This window comes from Colias philodice, chromosome 15, assembly GCF_061535455.1.
Source record: "Colias philodice isolate Cphi_HAF_F1 chromosome 15, ilColPhil1 Martin Lab GWU primary, whole genome shotgun sequence".
Taxonomy (NCBI): Eukaryota; Metazoa; Arthropoda; class Insecta; order Lepidoptera; family Pieridae; genus Colias; species Colias philodice.
Window position 1 is genome coordinate 10,680,532 of NC_143100.1, and position 21,501 is coordinate 10,702,032.

Consider the following 21,501-nt stretch of genomic DNA (forward strand, 5'->3'; position numbering starts at 1 on the left):
TGATACATAAAATTAAAATTATTATAATATAGGTATACATAATAAAAAAATCAAACAAAAACGAGGTATATTTAGGAATAACATTGCTTACGTTAAAATATTTTCTTATTAATAGTAACTACTATAGTTTTAAATATTTTTTTATATATTATTGAAATTGAAGAGAATCGTGATTTTATGTAAAATCAGTCTTAGTATAAATACAGAGGCACCAAGGGTAATACAAAAATAATTAATACGACATTAAGAATCAATCATTACTAATAGATATACAAAATACTATAAAGCGCGTCACACACGGTGAAGGTACTATAATATTTTATATATAATGTCCCGAAATTTTGTGGGTCATTTGTAACAGGATGGCGGTTCTACAGGGGTCTAAGTACGCAATGTCAAAAAGAAAAATGATGGTCAGAACGCTGATACCGGATACCTTAAGATACTGTAATATAAAATATTACAGTATCTTAAGATAAAATACTTATTATAGCACTAATATTCACACGGTGAATATTAGTGCTATAATAGAAGCACTAATATTCACCGTGTGTGACGCGCTTAATTTAACAACAAGGAGGTAGGATTTTTATACAAAAAGTATTTTTAATACTAAAATATAGAGCTCGTGTGAATAAATCTATTTAAAACTTATTATAACATGATATACGGTTGAAAATTGATACAAGCAAAAAATTAACAAGTAAAACAACATATGATTTGATTCAAGTATGACGAATAAATTTTATAAATTCTATAATGTGCCTTGAAAAAATGGAATGAACTTTGTATATGAAGAAAATTGTTTAGAGATTATTTATTTAGAAATGAAATTAAGACGTCCAGATAAGTTTTAAGAAGGAGAAAGATAAGAATGTTGATGTGGTATTCAGATTTATATTAAATTTATAGAATAGGTAAACAATTTTTCGTTGCATTTATATGAAAAAATAAAAAATATAGATAATTATATTAAAGAGGCATTGTTAAAAGAATTAATACTGTTAAATATAATAAAGTCAGGAATGTATGAGTACGGTGGTATAACTGGATAAGATATGGAATTGTTTACTACATATAGGCGAAATATAATAGTTTTAAATTGTATACTGATTCACATATTTTTTGTTTAAATATATTTGAGGATTTTAAATTACAATAAAAATGTACTGGGCAGAAATGACAAAAATCTATAAGTATCCTTAATAGTAAAAAATAATGTCAAATAATAATTAAAAAAAAAAAAAATACACTGGATCAAAAAAATATAATCTCATACATGATCTCATAAAAAAAATTATTAAGAAATATTACGTTATAAGGCCTACAAAACAAAGGAAATTAAAAAATAAAAATATTTTGAATTGGTACTGGTAACACAAAAACGTGTTAATAAATAAAAAAAATTATAAAGTAATAAATAAGGATTGAAAACTGGACTTTATAAATATTATTTAGGATTGATATAAATATTACTTACCTAAATTATACTACATACGTTACGCAATTTACTATAATAATAAAGGCAGTGTCACATTAATCTGTTTAGGTAAATAGCATTAATTAAGTTTACAAGAAGTGTTCAAAGCACAGAAGTTAGTTATATTATCCGTAAATTAATTAACTTTAAATTGAATTATAAAGTGGTGTTAAGATTGAAATAATTTATAAGGTAGGAATATTAATAACAAAATAATTATTCATATAATTAAAAAATAAATAATACGTATTGGAAATTCGCTTGCAAATTAGGACTCGCTTAAATAATTTGGTAATTTTATATAAGGCAAGTATTATTACTAATAATATAATATTCTTAGTTAAAAATTAGTCATAGCATAAAATTTTAATTTTTACACCTCATGTTTCAAAATATAACTAATAACAGTATTTCAGTTTTCTGGCAAAAATGTGTTTTAAAGCTATCATGTAAATTATAGCGGTATAATACTGTAACATTATTGTTTAAAAATTCAATAACAGCGTTTTGATTGGCTACTAATTAAAACCTATCATAATTATTTAGCATACAAGCTTTTAGCGCAATAAAAATCACTTTTACACCATTGGTTGAAAATTAACAGCATTTTAATTGGTTACGTATTTAAATCTTTTTCTCTATAAATTCTTATTATTTAACCTTTTTTTATCTAGTCTACGTCCACAAAGAAGTAGGCATCATCCCTTCCATTGATGTATTTCTTGGTGTAAGCGTTTCATTGCAAAGGAAATTCAACGGTAAATCTACCACAAGGCCTTGTATAAGGTCTATTTTCCGATTAGCAAGCACCGGGTCCTTACGCCATAACGTTTCTGAGTTCTCCTCTTGGTACTTCTTTAGTTCTGCGAATGTGTGCACTGAGTCCGTTGGTATTGTGTGGAATACCTGAAAAAAAAATAACAATATTAAATAAATTAATAAAGGAATGACTTTTTTCTTACATAGTGTTTAATAAATGAATAAGGAGTGTTTTCTTCCTACATATTCTATTGAAAAAGGCACTATATTTTGGTTACTCTAACGCCAATAAAATTAAGATTCGAGATTTTTTTTCGAAGACCTCTTCGTGAAGTCTAAAATCGTGGGAGTACACAATTAAGTTATATACTTTAGTTTCAGAAAGCATTTTCCACAGATAATATCTAGCAAGGCATTATCTAAACATGTATTCTTAGACAATTAAGAATACTAATACAAAACAATTTTGCTGCCCATCCTTAACTTAGCCCACTAATACACTAACTATTAACAATCCTATAAAAAAAAAAATTGGTTGTCTGTAAAGTCGGTTTACTGACGATAGTTGAACGTGACAACGTCCGATTGTGCTTCTTTGTCGCTCGTTCCGCGCTCTCGCTTGCACTTCAAGCCTTACATGGAAAGCCTCAGAGCAAGGTAATGCCGCATGAGTCATGTTTTTTTGTGCGTGCAGCCGGCTTTATCGAATTATAAGACGTTGTCACGTCAAAATTATCTTTGAAAACTGACCTCTTCATAAACATCAGTGTTCCGCTTCGAAGTACCCTTCCATACATTAATATAGAACTGTTCCGCACACGGGTCATCCAAATTGACCCCCACTCTACTGGGGTCCTCGTCCATGAGGCCCAAATGTTCTCTAAATAACCTCTTTCTAAGACCTCCAGCTACTTTACCCACGGGGAACGGTTTACCATTCATGATACCGTCTTCGAAGGTTTCGTCCTGGAAATTTCAAATTCAAATTTATTTATTAAACATACATACATACAATTACAATTTATTACAATATACAATTAATATTCATGTAAAAATATATAAATATAAAAAGTCTACTAAAACAATTTATACAAGCCAATGTTTCCCTAGCTAGGTTACTGGGCAACCTGTGTTTAGGAGAAACAGCTTGCCTCTAAAATAAATTTGTATTGTTTTTACGCATTAGATATAGTATTAGTGGTGACGGAATGGTGATTCAATATCGTTCATTACAAGTTTTTAATCTCAAATTTTATGTTCTTATTTTTCTTAAACGTCATATTTTAGGCACGTAATGAAACAGCATCATTATAAATCCATTTTAAATGTCAAAATATATAAGAATCCAGATAAAATTAAACACAAAATTATTTTCTGAAGTTATTATGTTGTAAATTATGAAGCACTTGCACATGTAGAGTAATGACAACATAATATACACTACTAGCTTTCCACCCGCGGCTTCGCCCGCGCAGAAGAAAGAAAAACCCTTATAGTTCCCGTTCCCGTGGGATTTCCGGGATAAAACCTATCCTATGTCCTTTCTCGGGTATCAAAATATCTCTATACAAAATTTCATGCAAATTGGTTCAGTAGTTAAGGCGTGATTGAGTAACAGACAGACAGACAGAGTTACTTTCGCATTTATAATATTAGTATGGATATGGATTTTGGTCTTTTACATTTTGAATTTGTCTATGACAGGGTCTGTGAGTTATCTTACTATTGGATATCAGAAAAAACACACACATTCACACACAAAATCACACTTCTTAATTGAATTAAACAAAAACAGAAGAAAACCTAATAAAACCACTTTTCTTACCTGCAGTATAACAGCAATCTCCGAATCCCGTTTCCCGATCATAGACCGATCGTTGATATTAGCGCTGCCACAGATAATATATCGATCATCAGCGATCAATAATTTAGAGTGCACATACACTAATTCTGTTAAAGGCTCTCCATCTAATATAGTGTGTGTGCGCAAACCGTGGAACGTTATGTACTCGCTCGGGTCTGGGAGACCCGCTTCGTACAGCCGGGTAAGAATCGCCTCGCGACTTCTGGAATGTTCGAGAAATATTTATATTAATAAATAATCTTAAAGAATATGCGAATTTATTGATTATCGTGTATGTATGTGGTACAGTGCCACAGATTATAGCCTAGAATGGTCCAGAAGAAATCCATACTTAATATTATAAATGCGAAAGTAACTCTGTCTGTCTGTCTGTTACTCAATCACGCCTAAACTACTGAACTAATTTTCATGAAATTTGGTATGGAGATATTTTGATACCCGAGAAAGGATATAGGCTACTTTTTATCCTGGGAAAATGACGCAATCCCGGAAATCCGACGGGAACGGGAACTATGCGGGTTTTTCTTTGACAGCGCGGGCGAAGCCGGGCGGAATTCTAGTATGTAATAAATTTTGATGATACATAACAAAATTAAACATTTATTTATTCAACTAGACTTCATTTAGAAGCACTTTCGAATCGTCATTACATATTTTTAACATTTACCACCGATTCGGAAAGCAGTATCTATGGAGAAGAACCGGTAAGAAACTCCATAGTTGCTCTTTTAAAATCATGTCAATATAACAATAATTGAAATTTACATAATCTATACTAATATTATAAAGCTGAAGAGTTTGTTTGTTTGAACGCGCTAATCTCAGAAACTACTGGTCGGATTTGAAAAATTTGTCTTTCGGTGTTAGATGGCCCATTTATCGGGGAAGGCTATTAAGCTATATATTATCATCACACTAAGACCAACAGGAGCGGAGCAATGCGGATGAAACCGCGGGGCACAGCTAGTTTAAAAAAGAAAGACGAGTTGCACTCCGGGAGTGCCGGCAGAAGTGAAAACTTGATTATTAACGTTGAGCATGTTTGATATCCATCCGTCTTACGCTTTCTCGATCAGGTCACGTGTCCTGACGCGAGTTTAAGATTTATTTATTTATTTTTATTCATAACACTTCATTGTACAAAACAATATAGGAAATGTGGTACAAATTAATGAGGTACAAAAATTTTGCTATTATTGCTACACAGCAATCTCTGCCAGGCAACCTGGTAGGAAAGGAAATGTGAGAAGAATAAGGATAGCGCAAAAAAGAAATAAAAGAAAGAATATGTTAAAAAAAAATGCCTACATACTACATAAACTACATATACTGTACATAGATACCACATAGTTATATAAATATACTTGTATTATACACTAGATACGATTTTATACCCAACGCCGCTAAAGAAGTTTCACTTCAATAAAATTCACCTGCAGATGCTCTGATAGTTCCAATGTGTGACTGCGTGCAGCGAAGTGCCGGTAGCTGCTCCCACTTCACCCTCGAAACCTGGTAGTAATGGCATCACCACGTATACGCGGAATATTTCCTTGGCTCGAAACGCACGCATTATACGGTTGAAGAGCGCTTCGCCGATCTGGAAAAAAAGATGAATAAGAATGTAAAGTGTGGACAAGTGTACAAAAAAAAATAGTTTATAATAAATATAGGGCCGCCAGTGGCACATCCCGAAGAGGGTATACAACAGTTTTTCGCGTCGCGTTTTTTAATTAACATGACGGATATTGAAAATTCCTACTATGAAATATAGCTACAGAGATTTTAGATAAGTTAAGACAAAATAATAATAAAAATTAAAGAAGCAATTCTACACTAAACAAAATACCATGTATGTATCGTTGTATCTACTAGCTTTCTCCCCGCGGCTTCACACGCGTTCAGTCTACAATTTAACAAATTATATTCTCACTTCTCTGTCTCTGCAATATTCATAGAAACGGGGACAAAAAATAAATTCGAGAAATTTGAATTAAATGAGGTGTCAACAGATAGGTCTTTCAAAATTAATTGAAGGTTTATAAATAGATAAGTTTTATGCTAAAATAAATAATTGACGAGATATACGTATTCAAAGTCGTTTCGTATACATACCGAGGATATACAGGGTGTCCCACTGTTGGTATACTAAGCTCAAAGGAGGTTATAGTTTTGCATACGCTGAGTACGTAAAAAATACTTAAAAAATTCCAGACGCATTTTTTTTTCAAATAGATGAATTCTTAAAACTCTATGTGTACACCCATAACAAGCAACCCGCCCATTTTTGCCACTAGCACGTGAGCTATCGTTTAAGATTATGTTTTCATAGACAAAATGCTCACATTAGAGAAGCGGTATAATATGATGGCTGCGCGAAGCTAGAGAAGAAAACATGGATTTTCAGGAAAAAATTATCAAAAAAATTTTAACGTAATTTTGTTGTTTATGTATTTTTTACGTGATCAGTGTATGCAAAACTACAAGTTCCTTCGCGCTTAGTATACCAATAGTGGGACACCCTGTATACAGGTGTAACATACTAAAATATAACCGAAATCTGAAACCTCACCCTGAAATCTGTGTCCGCTTCGCGTGAAATGCCCCAGTGATTATAATTCGCACATACCTGATTCCTAACAATAGGATTGGTCCTCGACAGTGTTATGAAGAACTGATTCTCAATGTATATGTAATGCTGGGCCCTTGTTATTGTATCCACATATGCTTCGTGTATACTTTGTTCCACTGTATCCGGGTCAAGGAAGCCGCAAGACCAGCTTGAAACACTGCGAAGTACCTGGGTAAACGATATACATATGTATTACTAGCGGTCCGCTCCGGCTTCGCCCGTGGTACATATTTCGCAATAAAAGGTAGCCTATGTTCTTTCTCAGGGTCTAAAGATTATCAGTGCCAAATTTCATCAAAATCGGTCCAGTAGTTTTTGCGTGAAAACCATACATACATACATACATACAAACCTTTCCTCTTTATAATATTATCTATACTAATATTATAAAGCTGAAGAGTTTGTTTGTTTGTTTGTTTGAACGCGCTAATATCAGGAACTACTGGTCCGATTTGAAATATTCTTTCGGTTTTAGATAGCCCATTCATCGAGGAAGGCTATATATCATCACGCTAAGACCAACAGGAGCGGAGCCACGCGGGTGAAACCGCGGAGCGCAGCTAGTTATTAGTATATTAGTATAGATAGATATTAGACAGTCATTTATGGTATCAGTGCCGGCATTATATATACTTTTAATATACTTGTTATATCACAGTATGTCTAATATAGAGAATAGACGATTATTATTGTAATCAAAGCAATAGACGATATAAGTGCTGAAATAAAAAGAAAATTAGATAGTATGATCTTTTCAACTACATCAAGGTTGGCTGGATCGAAAATCATACGCAAATAGTAATACTACTACTACTACGTACTATTTATTATCGTGTTTGTAACGATAATAAATAGTACACAATAGGCAAAAATTAATGACTCCTGAAAAAACTTACTTGACAAGACACATTGGTGATATCGATGCTGAGAAGTTCATACAGGTCAGGAAGCGGTTTTATATCCGTGTAGGTTTTCGGCAGAAGATACGGGTAGTTGCTGTTTTGCCTGTATTCAATAATTTATATTATACAACAGGATAGGAAGATTAATAAATTATTACAAATAATAACTATTAACCTATTTATAGATTTAAGGATAATTGCATTAAGATGTGATACGCCATCAGAAGAACATTTTAGAAATCTAACATATGAAAATAATGAAGCACAATTATAATTGTGAAGTCTTAAGAGCGCATATTCTATTTAACGCAAGTCAAAAACTCCGCGATCTATTACGATAGATCGCGGCTTGCGCTATACTTTTACTATGAACAGCATAGGTCCACAGGAGAGCGCCGAGCAACATGTCCTCTCTCTGGAAAGGCTCGCTGCCGACTGATTTTAATCGGGTCGCGCGCAGTGTTTTATAGTACTTTAAAAAAAATTGTAGAAAAATAATAGAGGTACCTTAGTTGATTTTTTAAATTTTATCTTATAAGTAAGACATTCTTTTATTGCAATATGTATAAATTATATTCAATAAAGTCAAATATCTTGGTGAAAATAATCATTTTGTCGACTATAAATTCTCAAAAAATTCACATTGTTCGGATTTTAATTTCGTAAGTTAGGAGTCCAAAATAAAAAAATCTTTTAACTAACTATTTTAATAAGGATTTTTGCAGTTAGTTAAAAATAATTGTGAGTTAGATCTGTCAGCAATTTCAGATATTTTTAGCTTCGAAATTGACACTAAAAGTGAAATCAAGTAATCATCGGCTCAGTTATCTTGATGGTATTCAGAAATACTGTATTAATTGAAAAAAACTCTTAACTAACTACATAGACAATAAAATTTCCTAAAATTATTAGTAATTCATATGTTTGTAAGATACGTGGTTGATGGACAATCTGGTTTGAAAAATCACATATTTGAGCCAAACAGCGCACGGACCGCGTACACGGCCTTAACACTCACATATACATATTAATTGTAATTTATTCAATAAAGAAATTATTATCAAATCACTTTGTTTCATTTGACACTACACTATACTAATATCATAATAGCGTTTAGCTACTATTATGTATTCTGTGCTAATATTATAAAGCTGAAGAGTTTGTTTGTTTGAACGCGGTAATCTCAGGAACTACTGGTCCGATTTGAAAAAATCTTTCGGTGTTAGATAGCCCATTTATCGAGGAAGGCTATAAAGGCTATTAAGGCTTTCTATCATCACGCTAAGATCAACAGGAGCCGAGCAATGCGGGTGAAATTGCGGGGAACAGCTAGTAAATAGATAAATAGTCATCACAAATACCGAAACAAACGCAAATAAATAAATATAATGTGTTTATAATTACCTAGCTTTCTCCAATTTAATAGCGTTCCACCGTTGCACAAAATGCCTGGCCACATCCCTCGCGGCGGCGCCACCGAGCATCACCCCCACGTCGTGCCACGGCATGCGGGGGGTGGTACTACGGTCTACTAGATCTAAGGAAAATTAGTATTTTCAATTATTGTTATATGTTGACAAGTTTTCATAAAGTATAAGTTTAGTTTATCTATCTATCAAAGATAGACCGGTAGTAGAACGGTCTACTAGATCTATCAAGCGTGACCGCCTCCTCGGTACAGTGGTTGACGCGTGAGCGTAACACCGAGGGGTCCTGGGTTCGATTCCCGGTGGAGTCGAAAAAAAAAAATGTCTTGGTCTGGTAGGACACAGAAGGCTGATCACCTACTTGTCCCTAAAGAAAATCGATCAGTGAAACAGATGTATAATGCATCTGCCCCTTACCCCACTAGGGGACATGGGACTTCACACTTACTTTACTTATCTATCTTATCTATCAGGCGAGAACATTTAAATGTTCAGAAGCAAATTCAACTAAACAAAATTCACTGTCCTTTATAGATGGTGTAACTAATGCGATTTAGTTACGTATAATATAGATTTCAATTGTTTGATATTACTAACATTTACAATGAAAAATAAATTTTATGAATAAATGGTGTTTCTTAAAATTGTATGAATGCGTAACATTTTTTTTAAGTACTATATCATTATTACAATACTTTAAGTTAACGTGCTAAGAAATATCACCATCCTTTTAAACACCTGGATGTAACATTTCAAACAATATTTTCTTCACATATTTTAATTTTTATATTGAAACTTGGAAGTAACACAAAACCTGTAACTACGAATTATTTTACAATACTATTTCAAATATTAAATAACAATATAATATTATGTTTATATCTATAACTTACCCACAAACGGTGAGTCTAAATTGTTGAAATCCTTAACAATAAAATTAACATAGTCCTTCCCGATCCACAGTTTTGAGTTCCCCTCCACTCCTTCTAGAACTTTCTTTGTAGTTTCTGTTATCACACGACCTTGAACCACCTGGAATAATAGTAAAATGAATTAAAACAGTAAATTTACGTTTTGAATGAACAAATTAATGATATTGTGGCTTTTAAATATTGTTTTCAATTATTATATTTGAATTTATATTTCATAATTAACCAACTTCAAAAAAAGGAGGAGGTTATCAATTCGGCCGGTATATAATTGTAATAATTGTGATAAGAATAATGTCTCTACATACTTTAAAAAAAAAAATTAGAACCAATTTTTTTTTGTGTTCATTGCAGCCAATTAGCCTAGTCAGTTGTTTAATTAAGAGTCTAGCTTCCCAAGCTTCTTTATATACCGATTAAATAAATATATTAATAGGTAAATACTTTTAATTACAATAATTTTTATTAATATATATAATTTAATTTTTATTTTGAATAAATTCCAATTCTGTTCTATTCTAATTTACCTGAGCCAACGGCGCGGGCTCTTCACACCTCTTAATATTAATACCCAACGCATCTGTTAGCAGTACTTCATCATTCGACCTTGCATACTTTTCCGCCTTTTTCCGTTCCGAATCATCAAATTTCTGTTCATTTCTTTCCTCTTCATATGGCGGGTAAATAATTCCGATAATTTCCTTCCCCCTATCTGTTAGTTTATCTAGAACGTTCCTTTTATCGTCTTTATCGAGGGTAGTTATAAGTAAATGGTCTCCCGGTTCTAGGACCGGTAAATCTGGATTTGTTACGTTTTCCGTTTCTGTCTGTTGTGTTTGTGGGTCTGGTTCTTCTTGAATTACACTAGAATCATATAAATTTATAAAGAATAGAAAAAAATCGATTACGAGGCGGGACTCGAACCCGCATCCTTTCGCGCCATTCCGGGGCGGATGCCTGACCAATTCAGCCACTCGTGACCCGCCAGAGCAATCGAATTTATTCTATTCTTTCAGTTTTATGTGTCTAAGGGACACACCGAGCGCCATCTATTGAGATGATTAACAACCAAAAAAACTCGTAACGAATCACTAATTTGTTCGCACAATATTATCACAGTATTACCATATTTCCTACAGTAGTGCGACGAATGTACTTGTGCAGAGAAACGGAGGGGAACTGGCGGGGGTCGGGCGACGCGGGCCGCGTAAAGCAATCACGCTGAGATTGCTTTACCTATCGCGAAAGGACGACGCAGTCGTATTTTTTGTGTAATAATTTTATTATACATAGGTACTTACATATTCTATTATGGCGCGCACAAACTGTTCCGTTTACGGATGTAAATCTACATTGAAATCCCAGAAGGAAACAATATTTCAGAAAGATTGTATTAATTATATCTGTTGAATTAAAATCAAAGCTATGTATATGTTGTCCTCATTATTTTCTAATCAGATTGTACATCCCAATGCGAATGCATTACTTAGTTACATGTTATAATATACAATTAAGAACATCCAAAAATAAAGTGTCCACGTAAATAATATTTAGCAGTGCAAATCTGTAATTATATAATAATGAACAAATAATTACATCAGATATAATAATCGCAATTATTTTGAATGTACATATGAATAAATGATTTCATCATAATATTAATAATCACAATTGTATTATTTCCCATTTGTTGCAACCCTAGCGTATTTTCGTGTGGCAGCGTAAGTACCTACGCTGGCGGCGGCATCGCGCGACATCAAAGGCGATTCCTTACTGTAGGAAATAATATTGTAATACTGTGATATTATGCAGTAGTGAACAACTACATTCACAATCACGCTCGAAAATTGTCCACAGCTAAACTCTGCTATTAGTATATTGGGCAGAGTTTTCTTATGAGCGATTTTGAACTTTATTGCCACAAAATAAGATGTTAATTTGAATCAATGTTAATGTACACAAATTGACAAAGCCACTTGATTAAAGTTTTGAAGTTATACTTCTTTATGCGAGTTGAGAGAAAAATTTTAGGTTAGCATCATGGCAATACCGTCACGCCATGAATTAAGGCGACGATTTTGGTATCTTTGAATCTTACCAAAGAAGTTTCACTTCTGACAAGTGTGGTCGGCACACGCCTTTTTTAAATCATTATTATAGTTTGAAGCATTGATAATTAAGAAAGCGTGTTTAAAATGCATATAAATGCCCCAAAAATAAATACATAAACACAAAACTCACTCAGTATAACCAATAACCAACTCTTTAGTGGATCTAGCCAACTCAATCGCGGGTCCATCATACAAATGCACTTGACCAGCGCCCGGAGAACTTGAGGTTTTTTTCTTTGACCGTATTGATGTTTTTGGGTGCGATATATTGCCGAGGTCTGTTAATCTGAAATGTAAAATGGACTTTATTGCTTTGGACATATGGTTGTAATCAATTCAGCAATAAATTAATATGTTATAGATTGATATTTTTGTGTCAAGATGTGCTAGGCAGTATAAGAAAAGTATAATTCTGTGAAGATAACTAGATAGTTTTTACAAAAATGTTCACAGGTATTTTTTATGTATGATTTTAATAATACTACTATACTAGTCTGCCAGTCAGTATTATGTCGCAATATAGCGCTGAATAGATCTTATTTTTAGTTTAAGCGCATAGTGTAGACATCACTACATAGTATAAAACAAAGTCGCTTTCTCTGTCCCTATATCCCTAGAATGCTTAAATCTTTAAAACTAATGGATTTTGATGCGGTTTTTTTAATAGATAGAGTAATTCTCGAAGAAGGTTTTAGTATATAATATGTTATTAGGTTTTAGACAAAGCGGGCGAAGCCGCGGAAGGAAAGCTAGTTTAGAATAAAACAATAAATACCTATGCTTATGATCGTCCCAGCGTCCATAGCACAGATCGATGCCTCCTAAAAACGCGACACTTTGGTCCACACATACAATTTTTTCATGATGTGCCCAAAAGAATACACCCACTTTAGCGTGATCTGGGTGACGGAATACCTGTAAGATTTATTCATTAATGTTAAATTTAATGTGGCCTGTTGAGAGATAAATAACATTAGTTATGTTTAAAAATTCCCCAATAATTCACGTAGTAGGTAAAAACATGTCACGCGACAAATGGAACATTTTAGGATCACTTTAGTAAATACATGGGTGTCAAAAACCCAATTATTATTAATTGGGTTTTTGAATAAAAATATTTATTTATTTGTCTATACTTTTAGCAGTCTCAAAATAAAATTGAATTCACCTTACCTTAATATTCTCGCTGGCCAGTCGACTTTTACTGTAGAAACTGTTTATACCGAGCGCCATTTCTACTTCTTTGTACAGCATTATAAATATTTTCACACCTTGCGCCTGTAAAACAAATATTCAATTGTATTATATAATAACTTAAATATTATAACCATGGCTGGTTATTGCATTCATAATATGAATTTGCCAGTCTGTTTAATTCAAGGCGTAAACTGTCTGGAAATAAGTGGTAATACGGCCCCTGATGTAGGTTTAGCACTTGCTGAAAATATTTCTGATAGCTTAAGGTTGATGTTCCGACCGTCCCTCCATACATTTTTGATTACCTCTAAACACTTAACACAGACACTATTTCTTTAAAACTAATCATTTTATCACTTCTCTATAATGAAATGTGTGCGCGTTCAACCTTTTTAATCAATAATTTACAATATTTACTTAGAAAAACAACAGTAAAATACCGGAAAAATTTGACACTTCTACAGTAGTGTGCGTGACTTTTGCCAAGCGAAACACGACATAAAGCACGACATCTAGCGCATAGACTATATACTTATTACAGATCTAGCGCGTCAATGTCTAAACGAAAGGCGATGTTTAGACATTGACGCGCTAGATGTCGTGCATTCGCGTTCGTTATCTTAAATGCATAATGAGCATAATTCTAATAAATCAAAGTTCTGTGTAAAAATTGAGTAATTTCATTTCCAATCGTTCAAAGAAAATAACAATAAAATAAAATAAAACTAATGACCTTAGAAACTATGTTTTTTTTTATTTATTACTCATTATTGTTCGTCCGTCGTAGGTCTGTAAACTGTATTGTACACTGAAGGTAAATGGTACTGTAGGTACTTTAGTTCGGCGTCGTCGCTCGTCGGCTTGATATAAAATTACATTCTTGATTTCATTGACACGCGCTATGATTTGCGCGCGGAATTTCTTGTGTTGTGAATTTATTTTTGTATGCTATGCATTTTAATTGATTCAAATTGCAATGTTTCTCTAGTATGCATTTGAGACTATATTGTAAATTGTAATAATTGATCGTGGGTATAGTAATTAATTATTCTAATAACGCAATTAGTAATATATGTATTTTCGGTGGGATTCAAAACAAAAAATTGGCCCGTGATTTTTATGAAATTTCACCACATTGCAAATCACATCAATCATAGTTCATACACATGTATGACGAAAGTGATTAGTATTGTGGCTAACATTGACTCATCAGTTCATCACTGAAACCAGTGATAAATCAGTACCTATATCATATTGTGTTTGAATATTTTTAAACAATGATATAAGTATACAATTATTATAAATCGGTAAACTATCAAAGTAATCACAAACTTGCAAACATTGGTAAAATGTCCAGTAGTTTATGAGCCTATTCATTACAATCAAACAAACAAACAAAGTTTTCCTCTTTATAATATTAGTGTAGATGTCGTGGTCATATCGTAGATTTGATCATTTCATGATATGAGTGGCCATTTCACGAAATGGTCGCATATCGTGAAATGGCCAATTTAGTTTGGCCACATCATGATGTGGTTTGGGCAGATCAATGATAAGAAATCGCTTCACGATATGGCCAATTAACGCACGGTTTTTTCATGAAATGATCAAAATTATTTGATCATATCGTAAAATAGTTACATTAATCGTTGGTAGAGGCGCTGCAAGCTCTGTGATTATGTGATAAGATGGCGGCCGCTGGCGAAAATTAAATTATTCGCAGTTAAAAACTTCATAATTCGTTTAATAACAATATTATGAAGAAAGTCATAGCAAAGAATTTACGACGAAGAGGTACGAGTACTATGGAAAATGTGGATATCTTATATGTATTTAAGAAAAAATGCGACTTAAATAAAATAATTTAAAAAACTACTACTATATTATTATAATTGTTTGTTTTTTAAAAAGCGATCCGCTTCTGGCACTCGCCGGCCGCTGCCGCGGCACGCTCGCTTTGCTCGCTCGGCTCGTGCGTTGTTTATCAAAGTCTAACCTAACCTAACCTAACTGTTTTCTATTGCAAAAACGATTCGCTTCTGGCATTCGCCGGCCGCTGCCGCGGCACTAACTTTAATGACATTAAACAAGTTTTTAGAATGTAGTTATTCTGAATTTTTTTAATATTTTATGGACTCTTTATATTTTATACGATCTGGCCAAATGTGGATGACCAAATCGTGAAACTTTGACGATTTAACGATCTGATCAAACTATGTTGGCCATTTCACGATATGCGACCATTTCGTGAAATGGCCACTCATATCATGAAATGATCAAATCTACGATATGACCACGACATAGACAAACACTATGAATACGATCACGAATGCAAATTCGGGGATTTTCTAATTATTGCTAAATAATAATTGAATTCGTTTTGAAATACTCTATAATTTTTAGTGTATAAATAGACATTTATAATGTGGTGCTCATTTTTTTTGTACTGCTAACGCTATTGTAGGTACCTATTTTCGTTGTTTTATTTCAAGTGAACACGGCCATACAATTTTGTCACGAGCCGCCTATGATTGTAGGTACTTTTGTTAGGCTCCTTCGTCGTCCGCGTCGGCTCGAAAGTTCTTGATTTCATTGTCACGCGCTATGATTTGCGCGCGGATTTTCTTGTGTTGTGAATTTATTTTTGTATTATTATTATTTTTTATTTTTTTTTTATTTTATTGATTCAAATAAAATATTTCACTAGTATGCATTTGAGACTATATTGTATTATGTATAATTTATCGTAGGTATAGTTGTTCTTATAACGCAGTTATATTTTCGGTGGGACAATTTGACCCGTGATTTTTCTGAAATATCACCACGTTGCAAATCACATCAATCATACACACGTATGACGAAAGTATAGTGGCTATAATTGACTCATCAGTTCATCACTGAAACCAGTGATAAATCAGTAGGTATATCATATTTTATTGTGTTTGAATATTTTTTAAACAACGATATATACAATATTATTATAAATCGGTAAACTACCAAAGTACTTCCGAATTTTCAGACAGACAAACAAGTAGTTTGAACACGCAGTTTTCTTATACTAGTAGCAAAAATCAAAACCATAATATTATGTTTACCTACTATATTTTACTAAAAGTCGAGTGCGTCGAAATCGTAAATAATAATATGTTTTTCACCTTCCTGGTTATTTTCCCATAGTAAATAGTGTTTTAGGTTTGTTGTTGTAGGTAGGAATAATAATAATTATTCTTACATGTTGGTTATGAAATGTATATTGAAATAATTTACTTTTACAAATCATTAGTGATATTAGTTTTGAGTGAAAATGCTTGGATCAGCATAATATTATATGGTACTTCAAATACATGTTTTGATAAAAAAAACAATAGTGTAATAAAATAAAACTGCGTTTTATTGTAATCAATGTTGACAATTTTAAATTCCAAAATTATTGATCAATAAAATAGTTTACACCAACAAATATAACTTTTATTTTTATAACAATCGTTCATAATATAAACCGTAGCAGGTGGCGTTTTGAAGTTCTGTCTACTCATACAGAAAAATGGAAAACTTGTTTTTTTTGTAAACAATTTATTACTCATGTTGTTTGGCAACTCGAAGCGTGGTCGTCCGTCGTAGGTACTTTTGTTCGGCGTCGCGTCGTCGTCCGCGTCGGCTTGATATAAAACATTCTTGATTTCATTGACACGCGCTATGATTTGCGCGCGGAATTTCTTGTGTTGTGAATTTATTTTTGTATGCTATGCATTTTAATTGAATCAAATTGCAATATTTCTCTAGTATGCATTTGAGACTATATTGTAATAATTGATCGTGGGTAGGTATACCGTATAGTAATTAATTATTCTAATAACGCAATTATATTTTCGGTGGGATTCAAAACAAAAAATTGGCCCGTGATTTTTATGAAATTTCACCACATTGCAAATTATATATTATACAATTACAATTACAATTATTATAAATCGGTAAACTATCAAAGTAATTACAAACTTGCAAAATATGCTTTTCCGAATTTTCAGACAGACACACAATTTTATTAGTTTGTTTTAGCAAAGTAGGTACCTATACCTATACGCACGTCGCGCGTCGCGTCGTCGAAAACGGTGCGCCCAGAAACAAACATACCTAATTCAGTTACAATCCTTTTTTTGTTCCGTAATTTATTGTATTTATTCTAATACGATTTTTTTTATTCGTCGGCCAGTTCTACTAGGTATAAAAAGATAAAATTGAAATATAATTATTGTAGCGACAGCCATATTATGTTACTATGTTTTCGTAAATATGTTTTTCACCTTCCTGGTTATTTTCACATAATCTTATCTTCTTCTTATATATAAAAATGAATCGCAAAATGTGTTGGTAAGCGCATAACTCGAGAACGGCTGAACCGATTTCGATCATTCTTTTTTTATTATATTCCTTGAAGTACGAGGATGGTTTTTATGTAGAGAAAACGTAAATATTATGTACCACGGGCGAAGCCGGGGCGGACCGCTAGTCTTATATATAAAAATGAATCGCAAAATGTGTTGGTAAGCGCATAACTCGAGAACGGCTGAACCGATTTCGATAATTCTTTTTTTATTATATTCCTTGAAGTACGAGGATGGTTCTTATGTAGAGAAAACGTAAACATGTACCACGGGCGAAGCCGGGGCGGACAGCTAGTCTAATATAAAAATGAATCGCAAAATGTGTTGGTAAGCGCATAACTCGAGAACGGCTGAACCGATTTCGATAATTCTTTTTTTATTATATCCCTTGAAGTACGAGGATGGTTCTTATAGCTAGAGAGCTAGTTAGTTTAGTTTTAGTGCAGTGGCAGTGTAAATGTTGTTGTTGAGGTTATGTAAATTTAACACTTTAGTTAACTACCAAGATATAAAGAAATGAGGATAGGACACAATAACTATTGGTTGAGGTATTTATAAACTCATAATATACTTTTAAAAAAATCACGTTTTAATAAATTTCTAGAATTAAATTAGAACAGCTGATTCAAAATAGCCTAAAAAATCTTAATAATAATAATTACGCTTCACAGCAAGAAGAAATGTACCATATGTACCCGCACAAAGTCGATATTGTGTTGCCTACCGTTCGACTCAATGGCTAGGGTTGTAACTACCTTTAATAATTATTACCAAACTAATAAACCGAGTGATGCGAAATAACCATAATTCTTTTAGAGTTTGATAAAATGATCAGGCAGGTATTTTCTTTAATCCTCTGAATTCTCGGTTACTAAATTGTATCGTTGAAATTATTCTTAATCGCGTAAATTTAATAAATAATCATATGGAAAACACTTTTCATTTGTTTTTTTACTTTCACGCCCAACTACTATACAATAATTACGTTGTTTCGGTATTTTGACGAGAAAACGCAGGAAACATCCGTTGTATCATTTTAGATAGATTGTATATTTTGTATCTGTAGAATTGAAATCAAAGCTATGTATATTATGTTGTCTCCATTCTTTTCTTATCGGATTGTTGATCCCAATGCGAATGCGTCACTTAAATTTTATAAAAGACAATTAAGAACATCAAAAATAAAGTGATACGTAAATATTTCACAGTGCATTATGTAATTAATAATAATTATATATTTATGAAAAAATAATTACATCAGATTTAATAATAGCAATTGTTTTGAATGTACATAATATGAATAAATGATTACATCATAATAGTAATAATCACAATTGTTTTATTTCCCATTTGTTGCAACCCTAGCATATTTTCATGTAGCAGCAGAAGTACCTACACTGGCGGCGCGGCGGCATCGTGCGACATCAAAGGCATTGCCTTACTAGGTAAGTTTATAATGACTCATTTCTTTTATTATATAATTTACGTTTTACTTTTACAGAATCCGATTCAATGGATTATGAAGACGAGTCACACAACGCCATACGATAGTGATGATGAATGAACATTTCAATAAATGCATGCGTGTTTTTTTATGTTGTTTTGTAATTGTTAATTGTTTCTTAAATAAAGAAATAAACTAAATATTTAAATGATGATTTGTTATTTGCAACACAACTTTATATTTGAGATTCTTTACAAATGTATATTTAGTTTTGTATCATCAAATTTATAAATTTTATTCCATAGTTTTCAAAATTAAATGTAAATGACCATAAAAACATTAATAAAGTAAATCATTGATGTAAGGTCAGGGAACGTAATACATATATACATCTGACCATGTAGAAGCTAAGTCTTGTTGACTGCTGAAGTCTGTAAAGTTTTGTTGTCTGCTGAAGTCTGTACGCAATGAAAATGTCTGCCGTTTCGAAAATAAGTTTTTAAGACCTAATAAATAAAATATATGAATGGCAGATCTGGTCAAATACTTTCAAAATTGTATTTTTTTCAGCACTTTCATAAGTGTCTGCCAGAATGTTATCCGCGTGATAATGGTCTGCCATTGTTATTTTCCGATAGTAATAATAATCTATTTTCAAATATCAAAATGGCAGACGTGGTCAAATGGTTTCAAAGTTCGCCAAAAATTTCCACCTGTCTTACCTAAGCGCGCGCCCCGTCCACCACTCTGGGCTTAGTGACTCCTCATCTCATGTATAGTAGGTATAGGGGAATCAACACACAAAAATCCAGGTCTGGTCAAATACATACAGGTAGCTTTGCGCTAGCTCTCTAGCTATTACTTCTTATGGAGAGAAAACGTAAACATGTACCACGGGCGAAGCCGGGGCGGACCGCTAGTAAATAATAAAATCTATACATATAATAAAATCGTAGGAAAGTCAAAACTGTACATTGAATATTTTTTTAAAAGAATACATAATCCATGATCTATAATCGATATAGAAGCCAAAAACATAGTTTTTAGAATTTTTGTCTGTTTGTCTGTTTGTCTGTTTGTCTGTATGGTTGTCCGGGCTAATCTCGAAAAGTACTGCATAGATTGACTTCAAATTTTGCATGAATATTACTTACTGGTCGGGTCAGGCTATAGGCTACATATTATCAAGCTATCACCTGCGGGGGAGGAGCTGTGAACCTTTATTTTTCTTACGTATTCTCTGTACTACGACAGCGTACAATCTAACGACTCATGTTTTAATGTTGTTTTTGAGTAAGCCATGCTATTATCTAGCTTTACACTATAAAAACTACGTCATTTATGTAAATTTGGCAGAGAAACAGTTAAATGAATCTTAGCAGTATAAAGACAAATTTGAAACAGCGCCATCTATGAAGTGTTATAAAAATCAAACACACGTTAACTATTGGAAATTAATAATCAAATGACGCATATATAAATGTTTTTTGACAATATCTAGATTGACACTATAAAAATTATGCCATTTAAGTAACTTGGGAAGAGAAACATAGTTTAAAGAATGTAAGTTGTATAATGTTAATTTTGTAACAGCGCCATCTATGAGATTTCGTAAAAATCAAATCAATTTACATGTTAACACTACTGAATACATTGTTGAAAATTGATAATTTAAATATAATCGTGTTATTTATTTAACTCTTTAACCCATATCTTCCCTTCCCTATAAGGTATATTTCGTGTAAATAATAAATATACTACATTTTTTTAAAGTGAGGGTAGATGTTTATTATTTTAAGTAAAACAAGACACCATTATCTACAGTTAATCTAATATTGATTGTGTTCATTAGTTACAATTTTAAAAATCTTCGTGTTTTATAAATTTACTAGCTTACTGCCCGCGGCTTCGTCCGCTTTGTCTAAAACCTAATAAATTATATACTAAAACCTTCCTCTTGAATCAGTCTATCTATTAAAAAAACCGCATCAAAATCCGTTGCGTAGTTTTAAAGATTAATTAAGCATACAAAGGGACATAGGGACAGAGAAAGCGACTTTTTTTTATACTATGTAGTGATATTTATAAAGCAATTGAATGCCATAAAACCAAAAATATCAAATTAATGCAATCTTCGTGTTTTGTGAATTTTCACCATCATGCGTTCCCACAAAAGGTAAGTTGTTACATGGTATTTATTTTTATAATGATAGCAATTCATGTTTTTTGTTGGTATTATATTACACTTTTAGAATGAATGAAATAATAAAATTATGAATTCTTTTATATATGACTTTTACAAGATTTTGAGGTGCATTCATTGGGAACAGTAGTCTATACATATAATAAAATCGTAGGAAAGTCAAAACTGTAC

The 21,501-nt window shown here is 32.5% G+C and overlaps 1 protein-coding gene across 2 annotated transcripts in view; it reads right to left on the reverse strand.

The window, feature by feature from the left end:
- Window positions 1-568: 568 nt before the first annotated feature.
- Window positions 569-21,501, reverse strand: part of Pld (Phospholipase D) — a 45,558-nt gene continuing 24,625 nt past the window's right edge. For both annotated transcript variants that reach the window (XM_089704037.1, XM_089704036.1), the window contains exons 10-21: window positions 13,278-13,382; window positions 12,880-13,019; window positions 12,235-12,390; window positions 10,521-10,857; window positions 9,958-10,096; window positions 9,042-9,174; window positions 7,632-7,740; window positions 6,733-6,903; window positions 5,537-5,703; window positions 4,065-4,305; window positions 2,990-3,205; window positions 569-2,386 (exon numbers count right to left, since the gene is read on the reverse strand). In XM_089704037.1, coding sequence (XP_089560163.1) covers window positions 2,156-2,386; window positions 2,990-3,205; window positions 4,065-4,305; window positions 5,537-5,703; window positions 6,733-6,903; window positions 7,632-7,740; window positions 9,042-9,174; window positions 9,958-10,096; window positions 10,521-10,857; window positions 12,235-12,390; window positions 12,880-13,019; window positions 13,278-13,382 — 2,145 coding nt within the window. In that variant the 3' untranslated portion in view covers window positions 569-2,155. The remainder of the gene's footprint in view (window positions 2,387-2,989; window positions 3,206-4,064; window positions 4,306-5,536; window positions 5,704-6,732; window positions 6,904-7,631; window positions 7,741-9,041; window positions 9,175-9,957; window positions 10,097-10,520; window positions 10,858-12,234; window positions 12,391-12,879; window positions 13,020-13,277; window positions 13,383-21,501) is intronic.